This window comes from Myxocyprinus asiaticus, chromosome 15 (assembly GCF_019703515.2).
Source record: "Myxocyprinus asiaticus isolate MX2 ecotype Aquarium Trade chromosome 15, UBuf_Myxa_2, whole genome shotgun sequence".
Classification (NCBI taxonomy): Eukaryota; Metazoa; Chordata; class Actinopteri; order Cypriniformes; family Catostomidae; genus Myxocyprinus; species Myxocyprinus asiaticus.
Window position 1 is genome coordinate 6,619,394 of NC_059358.1, and position 22,071 is coordinate 6,641,464.

The 22,071-nt window shown below is 38.1% G+C and overlaps 1 protein-coding gene across 2 annotated transcripts in view; it reads right to left on the reverse strand.

Moving 5' to 3' along the window:
• Positions 1 to 5,119: 5,119 nt before the first annotated feature.
• LOC127453098 (myotubularin-related protein 11-like) overlaps positions 5,120 to 22,071 on the reverse strand; it is a 48,101-nt gene continuing 31,149 nt past the window's right edge. For both annotated transcript variants that reach the window (XM_051719189.1, XM_051719190.1), the window contains exons 8-17: positions 20,788 to 20,875; positions 20,570 to 20,658; positions 20,328 to 20,452; positions 18,907 to 18,985; positions 16,007 to 16,077; positions 14,224 to 14,396; positions 13,407 to 13,577; positions 9,590 to 9,805; positions 8,658 to 8,957; positions 5,120 to 5,954 (exon numbers count right to left, since the gene is read on the reverse strand). In XM_051719189.1, coding sequence (XP_051575149.1) covers positions 5,538 to 5,954; positions 8,658 to 8,957; positions 9,590 to 9,805; positions 13,407 to 13,577; positions 14,224 to 14,396; positions 16,007 to 16,077; positions 18,907 to 18,985; positions 20,328 to 20,452; positions 20,570 to 20,658; positions 20,788 to 20,875 — 1,729 coding nt within the window. In that variant the 3' untranslated portion in view covers positions 5,120 to 5,537. The remainder of the gene's footprint in view (positions 5,955 to 8,657; positions 8,958 to 9,589; positions 9,806 to 13,406; positions 13,578 to 14,223; positions 14,397 to 16,006; positions 16,078 to 18,906; positions 18,986 to 20,327; positions 20,453 to 20,569; positions 20,659 to 20,787; positions 20,876 to 22,071) is intronic.

Here is a 22,071-nt window from a genome sequence, read left to right on the forward strand (position 1 = left end):
AAGAGCACACAAACCTCTGGAGTCGCTCTTGATTTTGAGGCGTCACTGTTGTCAGAGATCTGTGACGTAACTATTTCCAAGAAAACCTTCTCATGAGGACAGACCTGAACTGGCTCATCTAGTAAAACTTACATCATGTAGGTGCCTGAATGCTTTCAATCTTACTTAAAGGAATAATTCTGTCATCATTCTGTTCCTCGAACACTCATTTGAAAATGGAGACTGACTGGTGTGGAAGATTTTCAGTGAATAATGACTTAATTTTCAGTCTGTTCCTTACACAAAGCTATGGTATACAGCAAGTCATATGAATTACTTTTACAGTTCTATTTGTCCTTTCTAGAGATTGACAGATGTGGTGGACACCATGAACTGTTATTGCATGCAAAAGGTTGCATGAAGCTTTTTTATGCTTCTTTTGAGCTCCATATTAAAAATAACAACATACGGGTTTGGAACTACATAAAGGTGATTAAATAATGACAGAATTTTCATTTTTGTTGAAAAGGGTCCAGGTACTGATACAGTCTTAATGAAGAGGGTGTGGAAATACAGACATTAAAAATATAAAAATCAGAATATAAAATGTCCTTTAAAATGAGAATGAAGTCCTTGTGAAGTCCCTATATGCTGACCGAGTTCCCTCCCATTACAAAACTGCCGTACATTCATGATAAAATAACACTTAAACATCTATCGAAATGGCAAAGGCAGCGTATAAATAATCTTTCTGATGTGAACATTATTGGCAATTTTTTCTCTCCATTTCATTTCCTATTTTGTTTTAATACAAAAATGCAACATTGTGCCATTGCTTGTGAATACTGAGAGGCAAGAAAGGATTTTGAGTGAGTCCGATTGTTTTACTCAACACTGAGGCTTTGTTTTTGATTATTTTGTCTCCATCTAGTGGCAGTTCAGGGAACTGCAAAATTGTCAGTGTCAGCTTCATAGCAGCCATTTTCCCGCCTTTTTGGTTAAGGAAACTCAAATCGCTATTTTACTAGCAGACTTAATCAAAACTACAGCTAAACTTGGCGCCAAAGTTGTAGGTATAATAATATTTAATAATATTTTGGCATGAACCGAACGTAACATTTGACATGCAGACACAGTTCACTATTACCACTATTATCACACTCTATTTCTGTTGTTCTTGTTTACTAAAAGGAATAGTTCACCCAAAATGAAAATTCTGTCATTATTTTCTGTTATTTTATTTTTCAGTGGAACACCAACATTTTTTTTAGGGGTTCAAGCCCGAAGTGCTAGAAACCCTGTTGTTTTTGTCAGGATTTTTAGTATTATATTTCTGCCCTAAAACTGATCGTGCAGACCGGGCTGTAAGGCCTAGAGACTTGAAACTTTTAGGGATGGTAGTACTCCAGCTGGCTAGCCATACACATGGAATCGGCCTGATTGGCCCATAGGTGGCTCTATAATGAACAAAATCACATTTGGGGCCATTACTCTTGAACCGTAAGGGCTAGCAACAAAAATTTCCCAGTGAATCCTAGAGTCATGGCGGTTTAAGCTTTAAAAAATATTCAAAACGAACTCGTCCTAGGCTGTTCGCCCGATCGGAACCAAACCAGTGCAGAAAGATTCAGCAGAGTCCCAATATGAAAAGTTATCAAAGGAATTTTGAACTTCTGATTTATTGTCAAACGGTCTGCCAAAACGTACCTAGTATGCGTGGCCACTTTTACTAAAACGGTTATAACTTTTGAACGGATTGAGATATTATTACCATATTTGGTACACTTATGTATGAGGTCATTCTGAGGACACACAAAAATGCCTCTGCCTCTTGGTGGCACTATAATAATAATAATAATAAAAAAAAAAAAGGCTCTAACTATGGACCAATCAACTTGAAATTTTGCATGCAGTGTCTTTGTCCAAGATGCCATCAAGGTCTATGAGGACAGTTGCATATCTTGAAAAATATGGCCGCCATCGACCAATAAGCTTTTAGCAGCTATTGGACAAGGTTAAAAAAAGTGTATTGAATTGAAACATATTTGTCTCTTGGCCTGAGAGGTCTGTGCAAAATATAAAATAAAATAAAAAATGGCCTTCGGGAGGCGTTATCGTGTTTTAAATGAGTGTAAATTGATGCATATATGGCTGTCTTTCACAAAGAAACACATTATTCATTTCATATGATAGACCACCTCTTTCTGAACAACTTTGCCTCAAGAACTATTGGTGTGAATCAAATTTAAATATGAGATTATTTAACAAAACTACTTTTTCGAACTAGTCCAAGGCCGTTTGCCCGATCAGAATCAACCCAGTGCAGAAAGATTCTCTGGAGTCCCAATATTAATAATTCTCAAAAAATGTTTGCACTTTCGATTTATCATCGCAAAGGTAAGCCAAAAATTTTGTAGTAGGCGTGGCTGCTTTTACTGAAACAATTATAACTCTTGAACGGAATGAGATTTTAATCACCAAATCTGGAACACATATGTATGGGGTCATGCTGAGGACACACAAAAACAATTGCGTATCTCTTGTTGTATCTCGTGCCTCTTGTTGGCGCTATAATAATGAATCTAAAAATGGCTCTATGGAACCGTTTGTCCGATCGACTTGAAATTTTGCATCCAGTGTCTCTGTCCAAGTTGCCATCAAATTCTATGAGGACAGTCACATATATTGAAAAACATGGCCGCCATCGACCAATCAACATTTTGCAGCTATTTGAACTAGTCCTAGGGACCGTTCACCCGATCGGAATCAAATCAGTGCAGAAAGGTTCTCTGGAGTCCCAGTCTTAATAATTAGCAAAAAAATGTGAACTTTCGATGCACCGTTGCAACAGTATGCCAAAACGTATAAAGTGGGGGAGGACACTTTTTCTTAAATGGTTAAAATTCTTGAACGCAATGAGATATCATCACCAAATTTAAAACACTTATGTAGGATGTCAATGGTACCTCTGCCTCTTGGTGGTGCTAAAAACATCAGAAATGTAAAAAAAAAAAAAAAAAAAATACCATACATCTGTGCTACCTAACCTGATGTTTCTGAAAATTAAGGAACTTTATCATTGCTTTAGTTGCAAACAGACTGTCTAATTAATACTTAATATCTGTTATATATGTACTTAAACGACCTTAAAGACTTGAACACCATTAATTGCTGCTTGCAGCTATATTTTTATTATTATTTTAAAAAATCTTCACATAGCTACATGTTTGTCATACAAGGCAAGTTCATAATGACCACAGTCTTTCAAGCACCAAAAAAAAAAAAAATCATCAAGCCATTATTTAATGATAACGTTCACCTCCCTTGCAGTTCTCAAATCAATGGCGCACATGCCGCATATTTGATATCATGATATTTGGTTATAAGACACTCAATAGTCAATCATGTTGTTACTGAATGTCATTGACATCCAATATGTGCCAAAGCAATCATATAACTTTAGAAGCCTTCGGATTAACACACATAAACCATTTAGACTACTTCTATGGTGTTTTTATAGTAGTTTTGTCCTTTTTGGAGCTTAACAGATGTGGTCTATTAATTGCTGTTGTATGGAACATAATTACAGGTGCTGGTCATATAATTAGAATATCATCAAAAAGTTGATTTATTTCACTAATTCCATTCAAAAAGTGAAACTTGTATATTATATTCATTCATTACACACAGACTGATATATTTCAAATGTTTATTTCTTTTAATTTTGATGATTATAACTGACAACTAAGGAAAATCCCAAATTCAGTATCTCAGAAAATTAGAATATTGTGAAAAGGTTCAATATTGAAGACACCTGGTGCCACACTCTAATCAGCTAATTAACTCAAAACACCTGCAAAGGCCTTTAAATGGTCTCTCAGTCTAGTTCTGTACGCTACACAATCATGGGGAAGACTGTTGACTTGACAGTTGTCCAAAAGACGACCATTGACACATTGCACAAGGAGGGCAAGACACAAAAGGTCATTGCAAAAGAGGCTGGCTGTTCACAGAGCTCTGTGTCCAAGCACATTAATAGAGAGGCGAAGGGAAGGAAAATATGTGGTAGAAAAAAGTGTACAAGCAATAGGGATAACCGCACCCTGGAGAGGATTGTGAAACAAAACCCATTCAAAAATGTGGGGGAGAACCACTACGCACAGACGTATGCAAGACATGGGTTTCAGCTGTCGCATTCCTTGTGTCAAGCCACTCTTGAACAACAGACAGCGTCTGAAGCGTCTCGCCTGGGCTAAAGACAAAAAGGACTGGACTGCTGCTGAGTGGTCCAAAGTTATGTTCTCTGATGAAAGTAAATTTTGCATTTCCTTTGGAAATCAGGGTCCCAGAGTCTGGAGGAAGAGAGGAGAGGCACACAATCCACGTTGCTTGAGGTCCAGTGTAAAGTTTCCACAGTCAGTGATGGTTTGGGGTGCCATGTCATCTGCTGGTGTTGGTCCACTGTGTTTTCTGAGGTCCAAGGTCAACGCAGCCGTATACCAGGAAGTTTTAGAGCACTTCATGCTTCCTGCTGCTGACCAACTTTATGGAGATGCAGATTTCATTTTCCAACAGGACTTGGCACCTGCACACAGTGCCAAAGCAACCAGTATCTGGTTTAAGGACCATGGTATCCCTGTTCTTAATTGGCCAGCAAACTCGCCTGACCTTAACCCCATATAAAATCTATGGGGTATTGTGAAGAGGAAGATGCGATATGCCAGACCCAACAATGCAGAAGAGCTGAAGGCCACTATCAGAGCAACCTGGGCTCTCATAACACCTGAGCAGTGCCACAGACTGATCGACTCCATGCCACGCCGCATTGCTGCAGTAATTCAGACAAAAGGAGCCCCAACTAAGTATTGAGTGCTGTACATGCTCATACTTTTCATGTTCATACTTTTCAGTTGGCCAAGATTTCTAAAAATCCTTTCTTTGTATTGGTCTTAAGTAATATTCTAATTTTCTGAGATACTGAATTTGGGATTTTCCTTAGTTGTCAGTTATAATCATCAAAATTAAAAGAAATAAACATTTGAAATATATCAGTCTGTATGTAATGAATGCATATAATATACAAGTTTCACTTTTTGAATGGAATTAGTGAAATAAATCAACTTTTTGATGATATTCTAATTATATGACCAGCACCTGTATATGAAAAATCCATTTTTTTCTGTGTTTAACAGAAAAAATAACAGCATCTGAGTTTGGAACGACATGATTGTGAGTATTTTTTTTTTAGTTGACCTATTTCTTTAAAACACGCTTGCTGAAACTACAGTTCTCTCTGGTTTATTCAACTTCATCCTGCTTGTTAAAGTTAAAAACTTTTTTTTTTTTTTTTTGGACAATTTTGCACGGTTTTTGCCAAGTTATTTTTCCTTCAACACTATAAAGCTACTAATAAAAAAAAACAGCGCCTTTTTTAAATACACATACTTGGTGTGCAACATGTACAGTTTTCAGTTCCGTTTCTAGTTTGTATCTTATTCCAAAGCATATTCGATCGCCTCTAAAACAAACAAGAGATTGTTGTTTCTCCTTCCAATAGATCAATGCGAGTTTCCCTTGTGTTTGGGGAATTTGGCACTAGGGGTAGGCATGTATCGCGGCACTGACTGCGACTCTTGGTGGCCGAACAGGAATGTGTGCTTGCCGTTATTCCTCTGCGCAGCCCTGGGTGGATCTGATGCGGTCCGTTGGGCTCTGGGCAGGATGGAGGACTGGGCTGGTCCTCTTCCAGCCAGTGGCTGTTGTTGAGATGTTCTAGAGGAAGAGGAAAAGAGGAAGGTCCCATTGTTGGCATTCTGGTTGAGGTTGGACTCCAGGCGCCGTAGCTCCTGTCGTTTGCTCTGGTTTTCAGGGGGTCGGTCTGAAGCCTGAGCCAGTTTGTCTCGGAGCTGCTGCACCTCCCTGGCCAGCTGCTCTAATGGATGCTGGTTGCAGGAAGACATGGGGTGTGAGAAGGCCTATAGGAAGAGAGAGAGAGAGACAGAAAGAGAAACATTCAGGATCACAAGGCGTCATTTGTGGATAACTTGGGGCCACGTTACAAGTAAAGTGTGTAACGAGTAGAGGTCGACTGATATGGGTTTTTTAATGGCTGATATCTCTATCAAAAGAGCAAGGTGGTCGATATATTCACAATGGCAAATGCGGGGTTGGTGAAAAGTATTTAAAATCAAATATATATATATATATATATATATATATATATATATATATATATATATAATAAATATATTTTTAAGACCTATTTAGGACTTGAACAAATTTCACAGGACCTGAAGTGGGAGAACCCATAATGACAAAGTGAACAAAGTTTGTTTGAAATCTTTGCAAATGTATTAAAAAACAAAAAACAAAAAAATAAATAAAATAAAAAAAATCACATGTACATAAGTATTCACAGCCTTTGCCATGACACTCAAAATTGAGCTCAGGTGCATCCTGTTTCCACTGATCATCCTTGAGATGTATCTACAATTTGATTGGAGTCCACCTGTGGTAAATTCAGTTGATTGGACATGATTTGGAAAGGCGCACACACCTGTCTATATAAGGTACTACAGTTAACAGTGCATGTCAGAGCACAAACCAAGCCATGAAGTCCAAGGTATTGACTGTAGACCTCCGAGACAGGATTGTATCGAGGCACAGATCTGGGGAAGGGTACAGAAAAATTTCTGCAGCATTGAAGGTCCCAATGAGCACAGTGTCCTCCATCATCCGTAAATGGAAGAAGTTTGGAACCACCAGGACTCTTCCTAGAGCTGGCCATCCGGCCAAACTGAGCGATCGGGGGAGAAGGGCCTTAGTCAGGGAGGTGACCAATAACCTGTTGGTCACTCTGACAGAGCTCCAGCATTTCTCTGTGGAGAGAGGAGAACCTTCCAGAAGAACAACCATCTCTGCAGCACTCCACCAATCAGGCCTGTATGGTAGAGTGGCCAGATGGAAGCCACTCCTCAGTAAAAGGCACATGACAGCCGACCTGGAGTTTTCCAAAAGGCACCTGAAGGACTCTCAGACCATGAGAAACAAAGATTGAACTCTTTGGCCTGAATGGCAAGCGTCATGTCTGGAGGAAACCAGGCACCGCTCATCACCTGGCCAATACCATCCCTACAGTGAAGCATGGTGGTGGCAGCATCATGCTGTGGGGATGTTTTTCAGCAGCAGGAACTGGGAGACTAGTCAGGATCGAGGGAAAGATGAATGCAGCAATGTACAGAGACATCCTTGATGAAAACCTGCTCCAGAGCACTCTGGACCTCAGACTGGGGCAAAGGTTCATCTTCCAACAGGACAACGACCCTAAGCACACAGCCAAGATAACAAAGGAGTGGCTATGGGACAACTCTGTGAATGTCCTTGAGTGGCCCAGCCAGAGCCCAGACTTGAACCCAATTGAACATCTCTGGAGAGATCTGAAAATGGCTGTGCACCGACGCTCCACATCCAATCTGATGGAACTTGAGAGGTCCTGCAAAGAAGAATGGGAGAAACTGCCCAAACATATGTGTGCCAAGCTTGTAGCATCATACTCAAAAAGACTTGAGGCTGTAATTGGTGCCAAAGGTGCTTCAACAAAGTGATTTTGTTTTGAGTGTCATGGCAAAGGCTGTGAATACTTATGTACATGTGATTTGTTTTTTCATTTTTTTTAATTTTTTATAAATTTGCAAATATTTCAAACAAACTTCTTTCACGTTGTCATTATGGAGTATTGTTTGTAGAATTTTGAGGAAAATAATGAATTTAATCCACTTTGGAATAAGGCTGTAACAAAATGTGGAAAAAGTGAAGCGCTGTGAATACTTTCCGGATGCACTGTATTGTGCAATAATTTGGGACTTTTAACTATAGAGTGCAACAGTACCCACCCACTTTTCAGCCATCTGGGTTCTGGAAGTATTTTTCCCATTTATTTCTTCCATAGACTTTAAAAAAAATCCTCCATTAAAGAGTTGTAAAGCATGAACCAAACCAACCAGGTCCGAGGTGAATTGCAACATTTCAGACTTTGTTTTAAGGCAAAAAAGTATTTGAAAATCTGACAAAAAGACAAAGGTACAAGTCTGTGTACTTATGTACGTCTTTTATGAGGGCACGGACTACAATCCCATGAAGCATTGCGAACGACTTAATCGAATATAAAACTATGGAAATATTTAAAACTATTGATTTTAGGTTGTTGATTATAAGTATAGAAACAATACAGTGACATTTTACTGCAAAACATTCCGATAAACACAAATATATAAGTAGTTTGAGAGTGCAGGGAGATCGACTAGTTTGCGTCATTCAGAGTGCGTCATGGGCATGGGCGGTCGCTTCCGGTCTTATTAAGCGGGCTTCGTTGGCCGCAGTTCTCTGATTGGTGAAGCTTTCTCTGCTGGGCTATGGGTAATGTAGTTGGAATTCCACTATTAAAGACTATTTTTAAACAATGAAGTTGAAATAACACAGACGGATGGCTTCAACGGAAGAATATACCATCGATAAACAACCTCTAAGCCCAAGGTAGGTATGTCTTTAAAGGTTTATAAGTTAGCATTGAAAATCAATTAGTCTATGGAAGAAATTAATGGGATTTTTACTTCCGTATCTATTTATCTATCTATCTATCTATCTATTTTTACATGTAAATATTGAGCACTACAATGTACCTGAGCATGTAGTGCACCCCGTAAATAGCAGCCCCTCCAAACTCTCACACAGGGTCCTAACAGCAGGGGCAGCAACGGTTCATATGGATCATGGAGTGTTGTGGTGCTGTCTGAGGTTTCAGAGAGTGAATAGGCTCTGATGAGACGCTCAAGTCCAGACAATCCCTCGGAGGACGGGGCCCTGCGGTGGCTCTTCCAATAAGAGCCCGAGTTCCCACTCCTCCATGGGAGCAGGTTTGAGGGACACGAGAAAGAGCTCCGAGACAGCAGGAACACAGAACCTGGCAGTCCATCATTGTGCTGAGAGAGAGAGAGAGTGAGAGAGAGAGCAAGTGAAAGAGAGAGAACACCATTATTATTGTCTTTAACTAGGTAATAAAGCGGTACAGTTAACTTGACAGTGCAACTGAATAAATGACCTAAATTTGCCGCTGCTTTTTTAAGTTGGCCGTGTTTTTAGAGGAAATGTCCTTTTGAATTCCAGCCAACTTGGGCAGCCCAGAACATATTAATCAATGATCATTATCTTCACACAAGCAATGGCCATTATCTCATAATTAATTTCCCTGTCCTGTGCTATCAATTCCCTTATCAATATTGAACCTTCATTAAAGGGAAGTCATTTAACTGACACTTTTAATCTAATGTGATATTACAATAGCTCTTAGATCGCCCTTTGCTGAATTTGAACATACAACCAGCCCAGATCTTCAACCACTGTGCTACACCATGCCTATTCCTACAGAACAGAAACATATTGTGCAGACAGTATCATTATTGTGAGGAATTTAGCAATTCTGATTCCACTTAATGGCTGAGGTTCCTTAGAGGGAAGGAGATGTTAGGCAGAATGGTAACATGGATTTGGAACAACACTGATTCCAATTATTAAAAAAAAAAAAAAGGAACCAGCACAGATGGATAAATCTTACCCAGCTACGGTCAACGTTTGTATTGAGGTTTCCGTTGAGTACAGGTGGAGCGCAGACGGGCTGGGACACGGGCTGTGTGAAGCGAGCTCGTCTCTGGCTGCTGTACTGCAGGGCCCAGTCCCACACTGGAGGAAAAGGCGGGTCTACTGGCTCCTCTGAGGGCCCCATTGGTAACTCCCTCAGGCCATTTACTGGTGTGTAGCTCTGGGGAAGATGCTGCAGGGAAACATTTCAGATTTCAAATCTGTTTTTTTGTCAGTCAGTAAAACTGTGATGTAGAGAAAAAAAATGTCAATGCTTCAGGGAATATTCCGGGTTCAGTACAAGTTAAGCTTAATTGACGGCATTTCTGGCATAATGCTGATTACCACAAAAATGTATTTAAACTTGTCCCTCCTTTTCTTTAAGAAATCAAAAATGTGGGTTACAGTGAGGCGCTTACAATGGAAGTGAATGGGGCCAATCAGTTAACGTTTAAATACTCGCTGTTTCAAAAGTATAGCCACAAGACATAAACAATTAATGCAGCCTGATCTCATGAAATTTACGTGAACATCACAACATTTTTTAAATTCAAAATGTACATGCTGTGTAACTCGTTTGGCTGCAGTTTTCCTCTGAAATTTCAAGCGGCGGGTGCCAAAAGCGAGTAAAATGGTGTTGTATTCAGACGAGGTTTTAAGGTGAATTTAAGATGGATGTGTTTAAAACATACCTCCCTAACCTAAAACTTTTGCCTGAACCTAACCAACAGTGTTCTAAAATATAAATAAGATGTTAAAAAAGACATCCTTACCTAATCAACGCCTTAACCTAACCAAAAGTGTTTTAAAATGCAGAAGCGAAATGAAAAGCACATATTCTGAAGCAACCAAGTTATTTCGTGCCACTTCTTTTGTTGTGTCACATGTCAGTTTGAGTTCTTGGCTGGACTTGAACCGCGGTCCTCCAACTCAGAGCTACCACGCAAGCTAATCACTTTGGAATAAGTGTATGTATGTAGGTGGGTCTGAAATACAAGCTTTAAAATGTATAATTTTTCAAAAGATGCAATAGAGTAAAACAGAGTAACAGAGAGAAAAATAAGTATTTTTAAAGTCATTATCAGCCATTAAAGACATGATTTGAGTGAAAGTGAATAAAACACACAGTTGTAGCACCTCTAGTGTTCATTTCACTTGGAAACTGCAGGGAATTGTACCTGGAGACACATATAACAAATTTTGCAAAATTGTATATAGTCATGTTTTCACAATGAGACCAGGTTGAATTAATGTTAACATGATTTTAGTGTGATGAAATCGCTAACTTTTTCTGTGCAAAGTTTGTTGCCATGAAGATGTAACGCCATAAAGCCTAAAACGATGATTTAACCAACTTTACAGCTCAAATAATAGAAAAGTTTTAACATAAGAATTAATGTACAGTAAGTGCATTTATTAAATTATAAGATTCACATTTCTGCCTTTATACCCTCTAAAAATTGTCCACATTCACTCAATTATAAGTGCCTCACTATAACCTCGATTTTCACGTCTTTTTTTTTTTGTTTTTTTAAGAAAAAGAGGGACGAGCCAATTATTTTTTGTGGTAACCAACATTATGCCACAAATGCTGTCGATTGAGCTTAACTTGATTCAACCCAGAATTTTCCTTTCATGCTTAAAATAACATCTAAATGTTGGATGAAGACAGGATGAAAGAACACAACTATAGTCCCAAATCAGAATAAGGCAGTAACAGTAACACACACAAAGTAAAAAAATACGGCATTTTTGAGTCTCAATACTTCCATTTGCACATGATAGTGGTAGCACTGCGGAGTAACTAACTGAGGTGACACTACTAAAGTATTTTGCAACCTATTTTTACTTAAATCTGATGTAATCAGATTTACATAAAATTTTTGTTAATAACATACAGTATTTCCTAGTGAAAGCAGATAATCAAATCAAAAATGTAGGCCTGGAGTTGATTTTATACATTGGTAACTGAATGGATCAGGAAAAGTGGGAGCTATATGCCAGAAAGAAGCCAGGCAGTTTGAGGGAAAAGAAAGAAAAAATTCTGACGACATCGGAAAAGCAAAGCCGTTTCAAAGGCGGAACAACTTATTAAATTTCGAAAAAGATTATGAAGATTTTTTTTTTTTTTTTAATAACATGCACCAATGAATTGTACAAAAAATAACAACAACAAAAATTTTGTAAATGGGGTCAATTTTGATTTCATGTTGACTTCAGTGTAATCAACCTAATTGTAATCCTCACTGTGTTTGTCCCAATTAATACTTCTCTAAATGCAAAATTTTATTATATCATATATTTCTATGCACCGATCAGCCACAACATTAAAACCACCTGTCTAATATTGTGTAGGTCCCCCTCGTGCCACCAAAACAGCACCAGCCCGCATCTCAGAATAGCATTCAGAGATGATATTCTTCTCACCACAATTGTACAGAGCAGTTATTGGAGTTACCGTAGACTTTGTCAGTTCGAACCAGTCTGGGCATTCTCTGTTGACCTCTCTCATCAACAAGCATTTCCGTCCACAAAACTGCCACTCACTGGATGTTTTTTGTTTTTGGCACCATTCTGAGTAAATCTAGAGACTGTTGTGTGTGAAAATCCCAGGAGATCAGCAGTTACAGAAATACTCAAACCAGCCTGTCTGGCACCAACAATCATCCATGTGATTATCTAATCAGCCAATTGTGTGGCAGCAATGCAGTGCATAAAATCGTGCAGATATGGGTCAGGAGCTTCAGTTAATATTCATATCAACCATCAGAATGGGGAAAAAATGTGATCTCAGTGATTTGGACCGTGACATGATTGTTGTTGCCAAATGGGCTGGTTTGAGTATTTCTGTAACTGCTGATCTCCTGGGATTTTCACGCACAACAGTCTCTAGAATTTACAGCGAGTGGCAGTTCTGTGGACGGAAATGCTTGTTGATGAGAGAGGTCAACCAGAATGGCCAGACTGGTTCAAACTGACAAAGTCTACAGTAACTCAGATAACTGCTCTGTACAATTGTGGTGAGAAGAATATAATCTCAGAATGCTATTCTGAGATGCGGGTTGGCACTGTTTTGGTGGCACAAGGGGGACCTACACAATATTAGACAGGTGGTTTTAATGTTGTGGCTGATCGGTGTATATAACTAGCAAAGATACTGCCTCCCCTAAATAGTTAGTAACTTGCAGTGTAGCAAACAATTTTTTGAAGGGTAGCTTGACTGTAGTTTACTGTAACTTGAAATTATGAGTAGCTTGTAGTTTGGAAAGCTTGCTTCCCCAACACTGGTTTGTAATTTGATGTACTGTACAGTGCTGTGCAAAAGTCTTTACATTTAAGATTCAATAGGAAATATTAATTTTAGATTCCCAAACATTCCTTTAGCAAATAGAATAGAACAGAAGTAGAAAAAGAAGTCCTGCATTAGATGGTATGGTCCCCACAGAGCCCAGATCTCAACATCATTGAGTCAGTTTGGGATTAAATGGATACAGAAGCAATTGAGACAGCCTAAATAGCAGAAGAACTGTGGCAAATTCTCCAAGATGTTTGAAATATCCTATCTGCCAACCACCAAGAAAACTGTGCACAACCTGGGAGAGTTGGTGCTGTTTTAAAGGCATAGGGTGATCACACCAAATATAGATTTTTGTTTTTGTTTTTTTAAGTTTACTGCACTTTGTATGATGTTAATTGATAAGTAAAAATTACTCATGGCAGTTTTTGGAAAACATTCTCACTATACAACATTTTTAACAACTGCCTTAAGTCTTTGAAATGACCGGCTCTAAAACCTGTGAACGGCGACATCTATCCCTCTGGCAGTTGGCTAGGCAGCTACTGAAGAGTGGAAGATGTACACTGTCATGCAACGTCAGAAGGTAGTCTTCTGTCAACTGGAAGCGTGCGGGATACTGCACCCACAGCTGCCATACACAGTCCAGGAACAGCAGGAACACAGGGGCCTGACGGAGAGCAAGCGACATGATGCATTTCACCAAAACCACTTAGTTGAATTCACAAATTGCAGAAGTATAGAAGTTTCACAAGCATTTGTTTCAGAAAGTTCAGCTTAAGTCACCTAAAACATCGATTGAACTGATCTGCACACCAAGGCAATATTTTTTGGTTCATCGGTATGACATGAGGGCAGTTGGAGTCAAAATTATGTTGCTTGAAATGGAACCTCATAAGAGACTGAATTGGAACGCTCTACACAGACAGTGCAATATGAGTTTGGTGTTAGCATGTCGCAATACTCTAATAAGCATAAAAATACAAATATTGGACAAAACAGTCAATGTTCAATTAGACTGAACTTTTTAATAAAATTATTTTTCTACATCAAATTAATTCAAAGTGTATTCATAATCAACATTTCTCTTGCTTCGTCTGCCATCTTGGATTGTTTTAACTGAGTGCACCACAATGCAATAAGGGATTGCCTTCTCTCTGAAGGACACATGTGATGCTGCCTAAAAAAGGTATCTTAAAAGACATTTACATTTGTTTGAACAACTTTCATCAGTGAGGAGCGCTCCTGTGATGCCTTATAAGGCTGCCTATGTAGGCAGCTCACTAGGTTTTGGAACAGTAATGAGGTTTTTCTACCTCCTCTTTATCACTGTCCCGGTTGTAGTTGATCCGGCTAAGGAATTTGTGTCCGGCCGTTATCCACTCTTTCTGAAGCAGACCCTGGAATCCAGCAACAGTCCTGCAGTGAGGGTCACACATCACCTGTACCAGACTGCACACTACACAGTTCATGTCCCGATCCTCTGGCTCTGAAAAGACACAGTGTATAAAACAAACAAACAAACAAAAAAAGCTGATAACAGATAACTACACAAAAAAATAAAAAATGTAAATTTTAATGCATTTTTTTGGCTTTAGAGTAAATAATGCACTAAAAATAATAAAATCACATTTATAAAACAGAAAATATAAGCTCTGATTGGATGACCCACTTTTGAAACCGTTTTAAAAAAAGTTTATCACCGAATATCAAATGAATCTTACATCAAAGTTGGTTGCCAACCGAAAACAGCCAATAGTTAGGCTCAACCAATGGCTTTATTTTGGGCGGGACAATCGGCAGGATTTTTCTTCTGATAGTTTTTCGTGCCCTCGCAATAAGTTTTGCGTTTCCTTGCAATAGTTTTGTGTTCCCTAGAAATACATTTACAATGGTTTTACTATAGTAATATTGTAGCAACCAACCATGTAGTAACCATTTTTTGGGTGGAAACTATAGCTTTAATATTGTAGTAACCATGACCATTCCACGCTGCTGCTGCTTCTTTTTTTTTGGCAAAAACATGGTTTTAGTCTAGTAATATTGTAGGCTATAGTAACCATAGTTTTTTGGCAGAAACCATGATTTTACTATAGTAACACTGTTGTAACCATGATTGTAGTAACCATGTTTATTTTTGCGGAAACCATGGTTTTACTATCTTAATATTGTAGACTGTAGTAAGCATAGATTTTGGTAGTAATATTGTAGAAACTATGACTGTAGTAGGCTTTTTTGGGGGGGGGGGGGGTTTGGGGCGGAAACCATTGTTTTTTCTATAGTATTTAGTAGTAACTATGAAAAGTAACCATGTTATTTCTGCATAAAAACCACAGTATATTGTATCCATATAGTAAACATGTTTTTTTTTGTTTTTTTTTAATACCAAAGCTTAAGCATGATTAACCTTGGTGGGGTTTTTTTTTAATAGTTTTTACTACAAATACCATGGTTAAACTATAGTTACTGTAGTAAAACCATAATATAACATAACCAAAATTATGCTTTTTTTTTTTTTTTTTTTTTTTTTTTTTTTTTTACAGTGTTTTAGGTGGTTTCATCACCCTCGCTTGGTGTATATTATTGCTCAGCGCACATGTGGTGAACAGGTTTCACTGTGATAGATGGGAGTGTCCACTTTATCTGGCAAACTCATTCCTGAAGTTATTCACTGGTTGTCAAGACACAGAGAATATTGATGTTTATTGGAGGCCAACCGGGGGACACACTGAGAAAAACAAACGTTTTAGAGGACTATAAAATGAAATGAGAATTTAAAGAATTGGAGGGCATTGCCAGAGGTCACTATTCATAGGTTTATGGGTTAAGAAAAAGAACACATTTAAACGGTGTGGTAAGGCTATTCGATTTTTTTTTTTTCTTAAAGGCAAAGTGTGTGATTTCTGCATCACTAGCGTAACCAAATGAAAATGGTTTTGCAAACACTCCCCCTGTCTGCTATTGGTTGAAAAAAAATAAATAAATATATATATATCATTTTCTCGATATCATTTTCTATGGCAACAAATGCAGCTATACCGGATACTGACTACACTAAACAAACAGATCAGATGGCTGTTAATGATCAATGTGACTAACCTTGGAGAACAACAGTCATGTGACCTCCTCTGAGCAAACAAGCAACCTCGGTGGCTTTTCTCAAACAACACCTGCGGAGACTCAATAACATCAAACACAGCAGGGCAAAACACATACTGTACACACAAAAACAGAGCACGATTAACTGATGAAAGCAACGTCAAATATAATGACTATGTAACATTCCTAATCTAAAGCTGCACTACATATTCTTTTCCACTTGACCAGTTACTCACTTTATCTCATTTTTGATCACTTTCGGATCTAAAACAAATTATGGAATGGAATACTAGTTTACTACTTACAACTAATACTGCACAGTATACAATGTATACTGCCTGCAATTTTTTTATACAAATATTTTCCCAAAAAACATTTGGTAATACGTACAATAAGGTTGTATTCTTTAACATTAGCTAACATAAACTAACATTGACCAATAATTTTTAGCACATATTAACCTTAGTTTCAGTTAATTTCTACATGTATTAATACATTTAAATAATTTGTTTGGTTGTAAATTATAACATTACTGTAGTTTGTGTATTACAATCTAAAATAAAATTCCAATGAGTATTTTGATGAATTAGCATTAACCAAGATTTTTTATTTTTCACCCAATTTGGAATGCCCAATTCCCAGTGCGCTTTTAAGTCCTTGTGGTCGCGTAGTGATTTGCCTCAATCCGGGTAGCGGAGGATGAATCCCATCTTATCACGTGGCTTGTTGAGCGTGTTGCCACGGAGACACAGCGCGTGTGGAGGCTTCAAGCCATCCACTGCGGCATCCGCGCTCAACTCACCACGCGCCCAACCGAGAACGAACCACATTATAGCAACCACGAGGAGGTTACCCCATGTGACTCTACCCTCTCTAGCAGCCGGGCCAATTTGGTTGCTTAGGAGACCTGGCTGGAGTCACTCAGCATGCCCTGGGATTTGAACTAGCGAACTCCAGGGGTGGTAGCCAGCGTCTTTTACCACTGAGCTACCCAGGCCCCAGCATTCTACATTGCTGTTAAGGTTAAAATGAAGTCTTGTTATGTTTTAATGTGTATAATGCAAGCTACATTGCTTTAAACACCAAATTTGTGTTTTAAATTAAAAGATCACACAGAATGTAACTTTAAGAACCTTAAAGGGATAATTCACCCAAAAATGAAAATTGTCTCATTGTTTACTCACCCTAATGCCATCCCAGATGTGTTTGACTTTTCTGTTGAACATTTTTTAGAAGATCTTTAGAAGAATATTTCAGCTCTGTAGGGCCTCACAATGTAAGTGAATGGGCAATTTTGAAGCTCAAAAAGCACATAAAGGCAGCATAAAAGTAATCCATATGACTCCAGTGGTTTAATCCATGTCTTCAGAAGCAAAATGATAAGTGTGGGTGAGAAACAGATCAATATGTGAGTCCTTTTTAATGAACTATCTCCGCTTTCAGTTTCACATTCTTCTTCTTTTGTTTTTGGCGATTCGTATTCTTCATGCATACTTTACAGGTAAAAAGGACTAAAATATTGATCTGTTTCTAAACAACACCTATCAAATCACTTCTGAAGATATAGATTTAACCACTGGAGTCATATGGATTACTTTTATGTTGCCTTTATGTGCAATGTGGAGCTTCAAAATTTGGTACAGATTCACTAACTACAGAGCTGAGATACTCATCTAATAATCTTCATTTGTGTTTTACAGAAGAAAGAAAGTTATACACATATGGGATGGCATGAGGGTGAGTAAATGATGAGAGAATTTTCATTTTTGGGTGAATTATCCCTTTAGGACTGTGGTGAGCTGGGCGTGGCCGAGCGATGTCTGTGGAGAGCGAGGTTGGGAGAGGAAGAGTGGTAAGGATTGACACCTGTGGGAAACAGCTGTTTTGTGTTGCAGTGAGAGCTGAAGAGGGATAAAAGGGCAGTCCAAACCGCCGGAGGGGAGAGAGAGAGATGCACGAAGATGTGTGTGTGTGTGTGTGTGTGTGTGTGTGTGTGTGTGTGTGTGTGGTATACTGCTAAAAAGCATTATTTCGTGTGCGACACTGAAAAAGCGTGTAAAATAAAGATTGCGTTGGATTGTTTATCCAGCTCCCACTTCCTCCTTCAAAGAGAGTTCGTGACTTGTCACAAGGACTAACTAAACAGTTTTGTTGTTGTTGTTGTTTGTTTGTTTACATTTTCAATCTCCAAAAATATTATATATTAGAGACTGCCTGACTGTCGTTATTACAATTTGACAAGAATTATGTTACAGTATAAAGTTAATGGTCACTGGCAAGAGTTTCATTTATTGGCTAAAGCAAATAATTACCCTCCTCACTTTGGCACATGGTAATTTTAGTATCTGCTTGTGAATCTTGATTCATGAATTGTTGATGGAAGCTATAGCACGTTCAGAAAAATCTTAATTTGGCTAATAAATTATCTTGAGAAGATATCTTTCCCCTGGTATTTTAAAGTGTCCACAATAAAATAACCATGCATGTTAATTATTGCGGCATACCATATTACCAAATAGTAGCACATTGATTTCATCACTTCGTGAGTGGCATCAAGGTATCAACTTTAAAAATTAAAATTGTTATTTTGCATTATTCGAATCAAATTATGAGTCAAAAAGTCGAATCAAATAATGAGTCAAAAAGAGACATTGCTGCTATAATTCCAGTTCATTCATCACAATGGAACCAGAACATTGCATTGTGGGATACAGTATTCCATGCAGTGTGCTCTGTTGTATACTGCACCTTTTGGCAAATGTAGTTCATCAGGGTATCCCATAATGTACATACAGAAAATTCACATACTGTACACAGTATACCTACAATATACTACATATATAGTATGAGCAGTATGTTAGTACGCTATTCTAAACATATGCATGAAAAAGCATATATACCTGGTATAGTCAAGCCAGCGAGTGGTTTCAAGTGTAGAAAGCCACTTGTCGTCTGGCACTGATACAGATGACGAAATGTCTGTGTGACAAAGAGAGAAACAACTGAATTGTACTGACCGATTGGAATTTTCCAGAATTATATGGTCTCAAACAACAACAGACAATGCTAAAATGCAGTGGGTTAAAGAAAAATGAGCAGAAAAATAATCTGGTGCAGCCGCCCGCCCCTCTGTGGTGGGATTTGTCGGGCTGCTCTTTGAACTCGCACCATTGTGAGGAATGTTGTGGGCCAACGTGGGTATAACCACAGTAGGAATGTGAGGCTAGACAGAACATCAATTCTGTATTGCAGTAACACTAAAATTTATCTTTTCACACAATGGAGACCTTTGAACGTCTTCAAATATGCATCAATCCTTGATGCACAACAACATATCCAGTGACCTTCACTAATTATTGGTTATGGAAGTCTGGACAAAAAAAAAATAAATAAATAAAATCTAATCTGGAAGACATATTTAAAAAAAAATATATTCTTTTTTTTCCTCATTCATTACGTTTTTTTAAACGCATTTAAGCAACATTATGTCAAAATACATGTGTAATCAAATTAACAAGAGTTAGGTAATCCAAAAGTAATCCAAAATTAATCAGATGAGATAACCTAAAAACTATAATCCAGGAGATTTCGTTCCTGATTGCACTTTTAGTCATGTAAATTGTAAACGATACTGGATTGCAATTTTAAAGTTACCCAGCACTGCCGACTACACATGAAAAACACATATAAATGAGACTTGAAATCATCAGGTTATTCTCTGATTTTGATGTCAAAACAAATAGCCGTTTGCCCAACACCTGTGCACATTGAACAAGCTGGTAAGAAAGCCGTCAAAAGTGTTTACAGTAAATGCAACGTGAAATTGGGGTAAAGGGCAAAAATCTACCCGTGTCGATTAGTTTATGCTTAAACCATTTATGACCATACCCCAATAAAGGAAAACAGTTAAAAGCGTTTACATGACCATCAGTGTTATCAGCTTAAGAAATTTTTTTATTTTTATTTTTTTTTTTGCATTAAAGCAAATGTGTTTTGAGAGCTCTGGAGGAGGAGATTTTCAAAGCATAGCGACTTAAATTTTAGTCTTCAAGGTTCCTCACACAAAGCTATGAATATAAACTGCTCTTGAATGGAAAAGAGCTGTAAGAAGATTTTTCAAACATTCTCCTTTTGTGTTCCATGGAAAAAAATAACAGCATAGGGGTTTGGAACGACATGAGAGTAAGTAAGACGGAATTTTCATTTTTGGCAACAATTCCTTTAAGCAATAATTTCTTGATTACTGCCAACTGTATAATGACAATTCAGTCATTAAAAAAATAAATAATAAAATATATATATATATAAATATAGTACTGACCGCCCAAACAAAGTGTTTGAAGTCTTGTATGAGCCAGTTGGATGTCAGCAGGTGACGGAACTTCCTCCCCCAAATCTACAATGACACACAGCTGCTGACCGCCAAACAGTACCAACTCCAGGTTCCTGCACACAACAAGAGCTCCATTAGCCTACTGACCCAGTAATGAGAGTTTGATGAATGTTTTACTGCTGCCAAGGGATGACAACTTTATCTACTCTGGAAAACATGAAAAGACCAACCTGATGTCGTCCTTCTCATGGTAGATATTATTTTGGAAGCTGGCCATGCGTAGTAAGTCGCTGCCACATGGATGTCGCCAACACCATCGCTGAGGGGGAGGAGTCCAATAAAATATGATTCAATGTAAATATTTGACCTACAGTATAACAGGCTATTGAAGTCCCAAAGAGGCTGGAGTTTTGTCAATGAATGTAAGCTGTGATGAGTATACACTCACTGGGATTCGTCCCTCATTGAAGTGGGCAAATGTTTTCTTGAGCTCTGTGTCCAGGACCCTCTGGGGAACCACATTGAATCTGGGCAGACTACAAGAACATGCAAGAAAACAAAGTCTGAGCAGTTTCCACATGGAACATGACAAGACTGTGATTTGACGTGCTTTGAGCTCAACACAGCTGAAATTTTAATTCCACGTTTGTTGACTGTACTTGCAGGCACAGACATAGATGTAAACACTTCTGTGTAAACAGACATACAGAAAGTCTGCATAAGCATGGGCTGTTGTTGGAATAGATATGGAATACTTAAAAAAAAAAAAAGAAAATACTATGTAAACAATATGCAAGATGTAACGATAAATGTTTCAAACAATAGTATGTTACATTGTAATAGTGTATGACGTTGCTACATTGCATGTTTAATTCAGCAAGTGGTGTCCAGTTAAAATCAGAAATAAATATGCTAATTTTGCTAATTTCATCAAATAAAAAAAAATAACTTAATGAAACTCAACTAATGAGTTAAGAAACAGATCTTAAAAATTACAATTGATTTTACTTCTGGTTTATTCATCACACTGAAAAAGGTCTTCAGTAGGTACAGTATTATAACATTGCAAAACGCCATAACGTGCTGCACAGTATACTGTACATACCGCATATTTCAAAAATAGAAGGTGTAGTATGGTAGTATGCCATTCCAAAACACCATTCTGTGCACAAAATATATACATACTGCATACCTAAAAAATGGTAATAGTATAGGTGTATGTTCTTCCAAATAACTCCATGGTTCTCTGTCAGAGTGTGATACAAATGTAGCAAATTGAATCCATTGTCCTGTGTCAAAAATGAACTTTTTTATTAAATGGCTATATTTGTCCCCTGGTGCAGGGGTGGAGCAAGAGAGTGGCTAGACCTTGCAATAACCTTTTTAATATATTGTCTTAGGCAAAATGTATGTTTCTTGGAGATTAATCTGTCTCTTTACTAGCAAAACACGCAGAAGACTTTTCAGGTGTGTGCACCAAGCAAGCGGGGGTTTTCGGTCATTTCTATGACGGGATACCTCGAGCTGTGATACTCCTGTGAGATCCACTGTGGTTCTCGTGAGAGTTTCCACAGCGCAAGCGTTTCCAAGTTGCCATCTTCACCATGTTTTCAAAGTGCAAGCGGAGGAGTCTAGCTTTGGATCCTGGCACAACTGCTTTAGTAAGTGAGCATGTGAGTCCTGCACGCTAACTCTTGTTACACATGTGTTCTTTAAATCAGATGGAAATTCT